The sequence below is a fragment of the Gavialis gangeticus genome, unplaced genomic scaffold, assembly GCF_001723915.1.
Source record: "Gavialis gangeticus isolate Ggan-Ray unplaced genomic scaffold, GavGan_comp1, whole genome shotgun sequence".
Classification (NCBI taxonomy): Eukaryota; Metazoa; Chordata; order Crocodylia; family Gavialidae; genus Gavialis; species Gavialis gangeticus.
The window spans coordinates 28092841-28105888 of NW_017729006.1; the positions used below are offsets into that span (position 1 = coordinate 28092841).

The 13048-nt window shown below is 39.1% G+C and overlaps 1 protein-coding gene across 10 annotated transcripts in view; it reads left to right on the forward strand.

Annotated features, from left to right (window-relative positions):
• The window catches only part of SEPT7 (septin 7), a 117758-nt gene that overhangs the window by 398 nt on the left and 104312 nt on the right, over window positions 1-13048 (forward strand). For 4 of the 10 annotated variants that reach the window (XM_019509041.1, XM_019509040.1, XM_019509043.1 and 1 more), the window contains exon 1: window positions 12790-12847. The exons of 2 other annotated variants lie outside the window; for them this stretch is intronic. In XM_019509041.1, coding sequence (XP_019364586.1) covers window positions 12805-12847 — 43 coding nt within the window. In that variant the 5' untranslated portion in view covers window positions 12790-12804. Of the gene's footprint in view, window positions 1-823; window positions 826-2657; window positions 2663-12471; window positions 12477-12789; window positions 12848-13048 lie in introns of those variants that run through there. 4 more of the 10 variants (XM_019509048.1, XM_019509050.1, XM_019509045.1 and 1 more) reach the window with 3 other exon arrangements.

Consider the following 13048-nt stretch of genomic DNA (forward strand, 5'->3'; position numbering starts at 1 on the left):
AACGGCCGCGGTGCCCCTTCCCCCAGTTCGTATTTGTGGGGGGAGGGGGGTGCGCCGCAAATATGTGGGGAGGGGAGGGGGATGCGGGAGGCACGGACCTTTGTTTTTAATTTTTTAATTTTGGCAGCGAGGGAGTTTCACTGCAGGGAGCGGGGCTTTCTGGTCCTGGGAGATGGATTTTTTTTATTTTTTTGCCCCCAAGGTGTCGCCAACGGGTTTGTGCTGGGAGGGGCAGGCGGAGGTTGCAGTGGGGCTGGGGGGATGTAGGGCATGGTTTCGGAGGGCTGCTGTACAGGGGTCGCTTTCATTTTCAATGTACGTGTGCCTGCGTCTAATGCTTAGGTTTTAAAATGTTTTTCTTCCCTGACCTATGAGGAGCACGCGTGTCTCCATCCACGCACTCATCCTTTCCTCTGTCACGTGGGGGAGAACCCAGAGGTGTCGCAGGGCCGCCTGAGCGAATTCTGTGCAGGAGGAGAAGGGATCTTCGTTTCCTCTCAGTTCTGAGTAGATGTTGTCTTCCTTCTCCACCCCCCCATATCCCCTCATAGGAGGATTTTGGGCGGACAGTATCTACTTAGGATATTGGTTTACTCTTTATTCTTTCTTCTCCTGTATGGCATTCACTTAGGTAGTCCTGTGACACCTCTGTGCTCTCCCTCACGTAAGGGTGGAAAGGCTGAGCAGAGAGATGAGACGTGTTTCCCTGAGGCTGGGGGGAGAATAAAATCCTAAGCGTTTATATGATGGTATATGCATAGGCCCAAATGAGAAAAAGAAAGTGTCTGCATGAATATGGTAGCAGACAAGCCATGATTTGTAGCTGTGCTGGGCCAGAAATAACGCTAGAGGCAAGGATTTTGTCAGGAGGTAGCTTTTCTTGTTTTCTTGGGATGGAGAACATCTCATGTTCAGAAGCGTGTTGAGCTCCATCCCAGCTGCGCGGCTGGTCTGATAAAAGATACTGTCCTGCAAACCCCTTGTCTCTGTGACTCTGCACATATTTGGCATCTTTGAAAATTAGATAGGTCGGCTTCTATGTCATTTTGCTAATGGACAGCTAATGCCTTTTTTAGGCTCTCTCCAACATTGCCTTGCTGGGACTAGAATAATAAATTCTACACCAAATTGTTACTTTTACTGATGCTCTCAAACTAAGATCATAAGGATGATAAGATTAGTTGAATTGTTATGGTTGCCGCTGGATCACAACATTAGATCAAGTCACCCAGTCAAGGTATTTTGCCATGCTTTTGCTCATTTGTTTCTACAGTCCTCCTTGCACGTTGCACTTCTCGTCTTTCTATAGCTGAGCTAGGTGGTAGTACAACATGTGAAGGTAAAGGAAGTCAGTGAGCTGGCAGGTGAGACTATATTTAAGTGTGATAGAGGCTTTTTTGTGTCTGTTCTTGAAGTGCAAAACTAGTATTTTACACTAGGAAAGAAAATATAGGACAATTACTTTCTCCTTTCCTCTTGAATATATGCATATATGGGATTTACAACATATGCTTCATGACAATATAAGGAAATGAATGGGACACTTGTGTTTTATATTTTGAAGCATTAAGTGACAGCTTTGGATTGCTGGTTTTTAAAGTCCAGAGCGGGAGCCGTAGTTCTTTAGCTTTAGGCAATATTTGCATTTTTCTAGCAAAATGTTTACAACCAGGCCCAATAAATGGAAACTCTGTGTATGGATACAAGTTTTAAAAAGTCATAGGGGAAAAAAGATGATTATAGATTCAATAGGCTGGTACCTGATCTAACTCTGAAAATCAGTCTTCACTTGGACTATACTGAAATATATGGCTGCTGCATAGCTTGGGGTGCCCTGTACAATGTTTACTGTTATTCAGTTGAAATAGATTAGTAAAATTGTTGGTTGATATCTTCCTCTCTGTGTATATAATTTACTGTTCAGATAATGCAGGGTCATTCTAACCAAAACCTTCATGTCTGAACATAAAACATACAGGAGGTTGTTCTTAGCAGTTTTTCCTGAACTCTGGAACATCCTTTCGCTTGAGCTGTGCCCAAGCCTGGACACCTTTCAGAGGCTGCTGCAAGACCTTTCTATTTGGGCAGGCATCTAGCAGCCATAGCTAGGCCTAGATGATGTTTACTAAATGTTTACTCTGCTTTGTTTTATTTTATTTATGTTAGTTGCCCTTTTAAGTTGTTTCCGTTGTCTTATTGTAAGATTCCCTGAGCCCTTGTTGGGAAGAGAGGCATGTAAATCACATAAATATGTAAATATTCCATGATAAAGTTGAAACCTATCATATGTGTGTTACATATTGCATTTCTGTAATGTAGCTGTTTAGTAAAAGTACCTCTCTTCTCTGCATCTGTTACTATAAAAAGTTGTTAGTTAGTCATCCAGAGATTTAGACAAATGTACAACAGACCTCTGTTCTCTGGTAATACACCACAGTATTTCCTTCAGTTTACCCACAAAGTCAAGTAGCTTGTCTCAGAGTGGTGCTTTAGGTACATTCTTTAACTACCAGCTTCTGCGAATGGTACAAAAATATAAAGATTTGTCAGACATTAATTTTTAAATAAAGGGTAATAAATTGTTTTCCTTATATGGCAGAATTGGTATTTGATTTTTATTTCAAAAAACTGTTTGGAATGTAAATTGCTGAATCCAGCAGCTGTTGAGTTGGTTGTTCTTTTATTACCTGCTCTCTTTTGTGGTCAGGTGTTTCCTTGCCTGTGTTTACTCTGTCATTTGGGTATCTTATTGCTAAGGGTAACTGCGATAGCATAATTTGATTCTTACCAGTAAGAAAAAATAGTTCAAATGGAAGACTGGATCATTACTCAAGATGTGTAGGAGATCTGCATGGGGTGATGAGGGAAGCCTTTGGTGGAGGTGCTTAGGGGAGACTGTCATTGCAATAGTGTAAATGTCTAATCACAGATGTATATATTTTATTTAAATTTGATGCAGGACTTTTGTTCACATACCCTGTTTAGACCATAGATGTACATGTCTGATATCTTCTTGCTTTCTAAAACTTGTTCTTTCATACATGAAAGAGACTAATTATCTGTGTCGTAAGTAATTCCAGTGGTATTTAATCATGATTTGAGTAGTTTAACCACTGTTCAAATCACTATTTAATTTTGAGTAGTGTTAAACTGTAAGCTCTTCTTAAGCAGGGGTGTATAAACCCTAGTTACTAATGAGCATAGACCTTTTTTGTGTCCTGGATTGGGAGAGGAGGGAAAACAGTATAAATGAGGTGCCTGAGTTTCTAGCCTTTTCAGTTGTGAGAGGAGCTATGAAATATTAACAAAAACTTAAATTCTGCAGAAATTGGTAGTTTTGATGACCAGATGTGTCAATGGTGAAAAAAGCACACTAGTTTGTTGGATGTTTTTAATCACAATTTTAAGGTACCTCTTTAACATCTTGTCTCAGGATAGAATGTCTCCTTATAGGTAGGAGGGTTTTGGTTTTTTGTATTAAGAATCAAATAATTACTTCTGTATTTTTTGTTTTGTTTCACTTTCATTGAGTTTCCTGCTCTTGCATAGCAAACTCAGATAGTTACTGTATCAATGAAGCATGGCAATGAGAAGACTGCTGTTTAAGGATAGTCATTGCTGTCTTTAGGACTAAGATGCACAGCTGACAGGTTTGAAAGCATTGCAGAAAATGGTACTGCTCAAGCAGAAAGTCAAAAATGTATGCTTGCTTTGTGTCTACAAGATACAAGAATGAACCTTATTCTTATGCACAATATTAAGATCCCATTCCAAAAAAGATTACTCTGCATACAGCTTAGTTTTTATCCTACCAGTGGGGCCCAACTTTTGAACTGATGTTTGTACTTCTACTTGGCCATAAGTACTGCATGCTTCTGACAGATCTCTTAATACCAAGAATTTCAAGCTAATTTCATCGTACATATAATTAGGCTTGGCAGGGTTAAATTTTTTTCAGTGAACATTGATAAACGTTGATTTCACCTCATACTCACAGACGGATCAAAAAGTATTTCCACTGTTAATAATCAAAATTCATAGAAAGGGTACCTAAGAAAAATGATGGCTAATGAAGTGTGGGATGAGAAGAGGAGCAGTCCTACAGAACCTTGCTGACTGGAGTTTGGATTGTGACTCCCAGAAACCCCAGGGGATTGGGAACAGAGGAGGAGGAAATGACAAAGCAGATGAGGGGAGCTAGGGGGTAGTGGAGCTGGGACTGATGGCAGCTTTGCTGCTCAGCTGGCAGCAGTCCTACAGTAGTTACGTTTGTCACGGTGGGTAGTTAAACATCACTATAATAATAATATATTATCATTAATAAACTTTCTGCCTCCCCGCCCCTAATTTTGCACAATCCTGAAGATTTAAATCGATTAAAGAATTGAAACAAATTCTTAAAAATAAACATCAATATTATTTGTCAATTATTAAAAAAATAAAACTCAAATTCTGCCAAGCCTACCTATGACAGTAATTGCTAGTGCTGTGACAAAGGTCAATTTATTGCATTTTTTTTAGTCCTTTTAAAGTCACTCATCTATGTTGCTGGGGATCGTGGAAAATGAAATGCGTACTCAAGCTTGTTTCTTAAATGGCTTTGTTCTTACTTGCTTAAAATCTTATTTCCAATTTTTTCTCCCCAAGTTATAATTTCTGTGTCAAAGTGATAAAATGTAAAGGATAAAAGATTAGCATGTAGATGTTTGCATCCAATATTGAAAATATTAGCACTTGCTCACCCTCCAAAATGAAGGGGGTTAGGATTGGATATCACAAAAATGATCAAGAAATGACGCCCATGGAGAGAACATATTAAAGGCTTTTCAGTATGGGAGATAAAGGTATAACATAACATTAGACATAAGGCATATGTTTTAACTAAAGAGTACTCATTGGAATGAGTTACCAGTGGAGATGATGGATCCTCTGTCTAATAACTGGATATCTTTCCCCCAGAAATGTTTTACTTGCCATGAAATTCTATTGCTTGTATTATACAGAAGGTTGAATGGGCATCTAATGATTTCTGGTATTAAAGTCCCTGAAATGCTACCATTTCAATGAAACTCTGGCAGTTGTAGAAGATGTGTAGAAGTTCAAAAAATGTCCATGCAAAGTGAGTAGTTTCCAGAAATACAGATACTGAAGAGAGACAGATGGGAGCTATTTATCTAGTCTGTAGATTGCCTAGGACAGTGATTCCCAAGCACGCTGCCATGGCACCATGGAGTGCCTTGAGAGCTTTTCAAACGTTTCATGGGGTGCCATGCAGTGTTAGTGTTGTTACATGCGCACATGTGATTCGCCGGGTAGACCCTGAGGTTTCAAATAGGAATCCATAGTGCTAGGCATTCTGAGTTGTGGTCTGAGTGAGTTTTTTGCAAGGGAAAAATTGATTTATTTTTCTGTAGTCAAAAACTGAGTGAACCAGAGCTTGTATTTTCTGAGGTGTGCGTTAGTCTAAAAATGTTGAGAACCACTGCCCTTGGACACTTTAAGGTAATTTATATGTCTCTTTTGGAGGTTCAGGTGACAAAGTGTGTTATAACCAAGCATTCAGGGCCAAGAGTCCAATTCTTAAAGCAAATGAATATGCTGTAATAAACTTAAGCCCTGTTTGGTTTGCCCTGTTGCTGAATATAAACACATCTTCCTTACTATCAGTTAATAAACCTGAAAGCAATAAAAGGATTTCAGGAGGAGGTTCTTGACTTCAAATAGTCTAGGGAGGGTGACTGTTAACCTGGTCAAAGCAACAGACTGATGGTGGTGATTTTAGTCAAATAACCTAAGTATTCACTTCCACTATGCTATATTATATGCCAAGATTTTAAAGAAAATTTCTCTCAAATGCAGGAGGTAATATTGGTAGTTAAGTAGGTACCACTCCTCCCCAGCCAGTCAGAACTGGATCAGTCACCCAGCATGACATGCCAGTATGGTACAAGTGATGTCTCTTGAGTGAGTTATGTAACTCAGGTCCGGCCATACTGTTGACCACTGAAGATCCCTCATTTTTTTTTTTAATGTTTTTCAATCCAGGCCAAATTCCAGTTGTAATGATGCTGGACTAGAAGACCTTATGAGGTTCTTTCTGGCCCTACTTTCCTATGGACTGTGCTTAGCTATATTCCCTTTTCAGTTGTGTTGACATATTGTCCTAAACTGAGCAGTTATGTTGAGGGTTTTCAAACAGCTACCACAAGTAGTTGCATTTCTTCTGGTTAAAATGATTCCCTCTGTAAAGCACTTTGAGTTCCTCTGGAATGAGATTCTCAGTATGTACAATATTAAATATTTTGTTTTAAAAATAAATAAAAAGGGTAATAAAAGAATGCAGAGTTAAGGCTCAAACATTTGGGCTCCAAATGCAGGCTTAAATATTTTAATTGGAGCGTTGGAAATTTCCAAAGTGGAAGGAGGCCAGAAAACCCATCTTGCTTTTTTGTCTCTGAAAATGTAAACAGCACTTATTAATTTAGCAGCTAAACTTGGATGCTCTTTAATAAATCAAAGGAATAACTGAAGATTATATTCGTTTCCTTTGGAGGCTGCCAATTGTCTTGGAATTGGGGGCTGAAAAATTTACTGATCCCAAGCAACTAGGAGAAACTGACTTTCTACAGGATCTGAATTTTTGCTTAATAATATTTTTAACACTTACAAACTTCCAGATATGAACAGTGTATGCACTGGTGCAGTGCTGTCTTCCAACATTTGTGGACAGCTCTAACAATGCTGGTTATTGTAAATTCTGCCAAGTATTAAGGTATTGTTGAATCCTATGGACACCTTTGAAACTGTCACGAATTATGCAGGTTTCATGCTGCTGTTGCTGCAGTTCATAAATTTGCCAAGCTACAAAGGGAAGCAATGGAGTTCATGGGGTGGGGGGAAGGGGAGAATGAGTGAAAAATAACTAACTAAAATAACCCTCTGTGGGAGGGAGTAGTAGGAATTTTGTCTTTTTAGTCTTCTCAGTAGATGGGAGGACAAAGGATACCAGTGGCACTTTAGAGCAGTGTTTCCCAACCTTTTCGTTCTGGCGGCACACTTACTGGGGGGCACATGGGCCAAATGCGGACTGGTGGGGGGGGTATGTCTGTCTGTCTCTGTTGTGGTAGAAGGCAGGGGGCGTGACTTCAGCCCAAAATTTCGCAGCACACCTGTTGGGGAATGCTGCCTTAGAGAAGGGAGGTGGCTTTGCCTTTTGCTTGACTGACTTCAGACTACTTGATGGAATTCTGTAGACAAAGTTCATTCTCCTTTTGAGTGGTTTAGGAAATGTCTGCTTCAAATTTGAAACTCACTAATAAGACTAACAGGAAAGCTTCCAAGTGGGGTTGGTAGAAAGGCTAGAGGCTTCTAAATGGGATTTGGGGACCTCGTCTTATAGGGCATTTTTACACATGCAAGCGCCACAGCATCAGGTGCTTCAAAAAGTGCGATGCTTGCAGTTGTATAAGCAGTGAAATGCGCATCAGTGCTGAGAAAATGGTGGTGGTGTGCTTTTGAATTAAAGTACATCACAGGTGCTTTATTTCAAAAGCGCACCACCTCCACTTCCTGTGCGCTGACCTGTCTTTATTGAGTCTGCTCCCAAGCGGAGAATTTCTGGTGTATTGCGAGACAAAAAAGTATGTATACAAATGCCCAGAGAGACCCTCCCAATTTTTCTTTTAGCCTGTGGCTAAGGAGTTGGGCTTTTCATTGGAGAGTTTCTCTTGGTTGTGTACTGACTCCTTTTTTCATTCTTATATTTACTTTTAGGCAATGTGCTAGTCCTTCAACTGATAGGTGTCTGACACAAGGGAGGTTAGAGGTGTACCTTAGAAACTAACTGAATCAGAGATGTCTAGGCTCACAAAAGCTTATGCATCTGTAAGGTGCAACTCTATCCTGCCTTCAAACAATAAAGGGATGTAGTTAGCCATGTCATTAAGTGCACCCAACTCTTCAGTTTTATACAATACTATTACTGTTTTAAGTGCATAGTTGGTGAAATCAACTAGAAGCCTTGAAGTATGACTTGATAATGTCAGTTTCAGTGCTTCTGGTAGCAAAGGCATAAGGCTCTGAGAAGCAAGGTAACCTCAGTGAGGTACAATTAATGAGGTGCAAAAAGGCTCATTAACTACAGTCTGTCCTGTAGTTAGTCAAGATAGTTTACAGTGAGTTTGGTTAAGCTCATAGCCTTTTTTCATAGGCAGTTAAACATGAACACTCTACTTGAATCTCCAGTTACTTCCCTGGCCTTTAACAAAGGGTATCGCTGCTTCTAGAAAAGGTAGTGTAGAAACAACAACCTTCATATAATATTAAAAAAAACTTGAAAAAGGTGCACAATAAGGAAGTCTTGGTTTCTGAGCGACTTCCTGTCCTAAGCTTAAGTGGGGGGAAAAGCTCTTCAGTCCTCAAAAACATGTACAACTAGTCTAGGAAAATAGAGACTAATATATTATATAAAATAAAGGAAAACTAACACGCATGTGTATATTTATTCCCAAATGGGAAGCAATTAATTGCCCAACAGCGGTGAGATTCAGAGGAACTAGACTTTTCCAGAACATGAAATCTTTGGTTATTGAAATGAAAATTCCTCATGCTAACAGCTAAGTGACCCATTTTAATTTATTTTCAACAATTTGAAGTAAGAATACTTAAAAAAAAAATTAAGCATTTGAAATATTGATGTAGTATTTTGTAAGAGTAAGGGATAACCTCTAAATATGAGCTTTCATTTTGAGGAGGATTTTGAAGAAATTTGGTAGTGTGTTTATATTTGAGACTTCTGGCCTCTATTTTAAAGAGAAAATCCTTTAGAAAGGCTTACAAATGCAAGAACAGTTTGTATGACACAGTAGATGTTATGTCCTTTATCAGGAAGCCTTCCTGCTGGAGGAATCTACAAGCATGTTATGGGAGTTAACTTAGTGAATGTCTCTTATCCATCTAGTATAAACCATGTGGAATAGGTCGTCATCACAGACGGCATGTGTAAAATCATGCCTTATGAACTGAAACCCAAATGCCAAAGGTTAGTTTCTGGAGAGGCACTGTCCCTCAAATTGACTCTGGAGTTAAGACAGGAAATGTTCCCTTTTCCTAAATGTTTGTAATAGAAAATCAACAAAATACTTTCTTGCGTATCTGAAAGCTTAAGGCTTTAACTGCACCTTCTACAGGAGGGGCAGGCAATTATTTTGGGCAGAGGGCTGCTTACTGAGTTTTGGAAAGCCATCAAAGGCTGCATGACATGTGGCCCAGGGCAGGTCAGTATTACTTTTCTACATTTTTTTTAGGGGTCCCGCGGGCTGTACAGAATGGCCCGGTGGGCTGCATCCCGCCCCTGGGCCGCATTTTGCCCACCCCTATTCTACAGACACTTACAGTAATGGCTATTCAGCTGTAAATTTTGAAAAGAACACGTCTTTCTTTTGTTGTGTAAAGAAAGAAAATGCACTTAAAATGGCCCATCTGAAAGTGGGTAACTGTCTTGTTAGGGGGGGGAAAATAATTCTTTCCCAAGGAATACTGTCAACAAAATCCAGTTGATTTCATGAGAGTTGGAAGCCAGATTAGGTACTTTGCTTTTTTTTAAAGTCCTTTCCTTTTATTCCTGATGATCCCATCTTCCAGTGTTGCTGCTGTAATCATCTTGTAGATCTCTGCTATGTGAGAAACCACAAACTGAGCAGAGAATGCATGGTCATGAACGAACGAAACCTGTGAGAAATATGTTTTTCTTGTCTCTATTGCAGTAATCTTGGCTGTTTGTTACAATTGAAAACTTTTAAAGATAACTTATGATTCTCAGGTAATGGATGTTTAGATAGCTTTAGCAACTTCAGCTTTGTGTTGGCATAAGGGTAGACAGTAGTGAAGGTAAAGAGATGGGGAGAAAGGTTAGAATACAAGTGTCATTGAACGCAATGTAAAATACAGTTGAGGTTTGTTAATTTGTTTTACTTCCTGATGCTGGCTAAGAGCTTATTCTTCTGACTTACTCCCCGGGTATGCTTTCTTACCCTCTCTTAGAGGATTTTATCTTAATATTAAACATTAAATAGAAGAAATATTGCAGCAATGACTATGGAATATGCTCTTAAATACACACAGGAACATATCAGTTGCTCTCCTAGCGAAAGACTAGAGTAGCTCTGTTCAGCTAACACCAATGAAGATAAAATTGAAACAAAGTATACAATGACTTGTTCTAAGCAGCTGTCTAATTCATTTTGTTGGACTTGTCTGTACTATTGCACCTAGTTGTTTTGCCTCTGTTCTGGCCCTTTATGATTAAGATGTGTGGCTTTTAAAGTGGACTGCTCCCTTAACTGGTGAATTGCCTCACTTTGCCACCTGAGTTCTGTGTCTAATCTTGCTGTCCCTCAGCAGTGTTTTTCACATCATCTAATCCTACCCTCCTGTTCCCATCAAGTGATCCATTTGTTGCTACCAGAGAAGATTGAGCTCTACCTTTGTTTTCCCATAACCTCCCAGGATGCTGCTATTCTGGTCTCCTAGTTATGTCATGTCTTAATTGTTGAACAGTTTCTGGTTCGCTGGTTCAGTCTTTTGTTTTAACAAACCACAAGTGCGTTACCAGTCTCAGCCAGTGGGCTGTACATGACAGCAATTCTCAACCAGGGTGTTGCAGGATCCTTTTAAGTGTGATGTGTAATGTTAGCCCTTTTAGGGGTGTAAACACCTGCACTTGATTTACAAGATAAATCTAGAGATTTCAAATAGTAATCTATAGCATCAAAAACATTTTGCCCTGTTCTGGTTTTTCTGAGTTCTCTGCGACAGAAGAATTTCTTGTAATTTTTCTGCACTCAGAAAATAAGTGAAAGCTAAGAGTAGGCATTTTCTGCAGGGTGCCTTAAGTCTAAAAATGGTTGAGAACCATTAGTATATGATCAGTGTTTGAATTTGAGAGAGGAAGAAGAGAGTTATTAGTATTACCTGTGCTCTTCAGCCTCTCAAATACCATGTTCCCTTCTAGATCTAACTGTGTCTGGATGAGAGACAGCTCTTGAGTTGAGTGCATCAGTTGTGCTGGTGTTTCATGAGGACTCAATCAGCGAGATTCAGGCCAGTACCTAGGAACATCAAGGATAAGCTGTAATTAGAGAGAGAATCATTATTCTTGTGAGATGCATTTCAGTCTGTTCAGTGGAAAAGCAAGTTTGATTTTTTTTTTTTTTTTCTCAAGTGTAGGCTGGACCTCAAATTTTCACTTCTGTAAACAAGGTTATTTTACTCTTTTAAAAATCTTATATTTTATAGTTTCCACTAGCTACAGCTGGTGCCTGTTGGTGAGAATAGAACTACTAGTTTCCTTTCTGTGCAAGCTAAATCCTTGCCACCCAGATCATAAGTTAGTCATCATTGACTCAGCAGATGTTTTTAATTAACTCAAAATATTGAAGCAAAAAAAAAATTACTTGCAGAAGCTTTTGAATAAGTTGAATTTCATAAGCCAGAATAAATGGTTTCCCCTTTTGTGCTGTTTGTACCACACATGTATGTTCAGGGTGTAGTCTTGGAAGTTTATCAATTTGGTAATTTTTTAAAGAAAATAATATTACTAGCACTGCCTGGAAAGAGATGTTGGGGCTTTTCACAGCTTTGTTGATGTACCTTGGTACTAATTGCACCAGGTTAGTATTCCAGTCCTAACAGCACTATGCTATACCCTTAAAGTCTGAGCAAGTTTAGGAATCTTCTAGGGTCCATTGGAAAGCTTTATACGGTTTTTAACACTGCAGGAATTGTATTTCTTCAGATATACACTATGTTGAAAAAAGAAGTTTTGTAAATTGTTTATTGATGTTTGTTTATTATTTACCTAAAAAAAAAACTAATTGAGGTTTATTTCCAGCATTGCGAGTGTGTAGTTAGCTGCATAGAAATATGGAAGTGAAAAACGAATATTCTCTAGGGAAGATGGTTAGGCATCTCTACTGGAAAAAATGATATTGCGGGGGTAATTGCTTTGAGTTCTGGAAGCTTTAAGCCTTTTGGAAACAAACTGTTATGCAGAGAAAATCCTGCTTCCAATTCATCTGAGTTTCTTAAAGTATGTTGTTACTGCAGCAAATTACCACCTCTGAAATATTTATAAAATAAAATTTCCTTTATCTTTGTAACTGTTCATGGGGAAAGAATTAAAATACTAACTTTAGCAATTAAATAAAGAAAAGGTCATTTTTTTATATGTGTGGTGTAGGTAGCTAGCGGTCATCTTTTAGGATATGTAACTCTTTGTAAGATATTGTTTTCAGTTACTTTAATTTTCGCTACTTTTCAGCTGCTAAGGCTAGCATTTTTCTTTATGGGTGGTTTTTTTAGGTTGAATATTTTTGAAAAGTTTAGATTGGTATAGCCATGTTCTAAAAACAAAGTCAGGGGGAAAATAGTGTTCCAAGCATGTTTTAAAAAATATACGTTCATTCCAGTGAGAAGCTGTGGTAAGGATGGTGGCCTGGCCCCAGGGTTGCTTCTTTCGTTGTCCCCCATGAAAATTTACACCTTGCTGGTCAAGTTATAAGCCTTTAAAAAAAAATCTGATTTTGAATATGTTCCATCCTGTTATGAGCTCATAGTTCTGGCATGTCAAACAGTTCTTGCGTACTAATTCCACAGAATGACTGACTGCGAATGCTCAACCCTGGAATTTTGTGGTCTAAGGAAGACTTGCCTTCAATTGCTTTTCCTGTCGGCTGGGAAGCAAGGGGCTCCTATGGTGACAGACAGCAGAAGTGAAAGGAGGGGGTTACTCTTTCTTTTCTCCAGATGCTGATGCCCAGGAATCGACCTGACTCCAGGGTAGTTGCAGGTGATTAGTCAGGAGCAGAGTTACATAGGATGGCTAGTAACAGAGGGCAAGCAGGCAGACTTTTGAAAGAGGAGTGGAAGGGTTTAGCCACTGGAGAAATAATAAGGATCTGGGAATGTAAACATCTCACTTTCAGCACATGCCTATGAAAATCTTTAGCGAAGTGTCTCATTCACTTCTAGGGTGTTCTTGGTAGCCGTG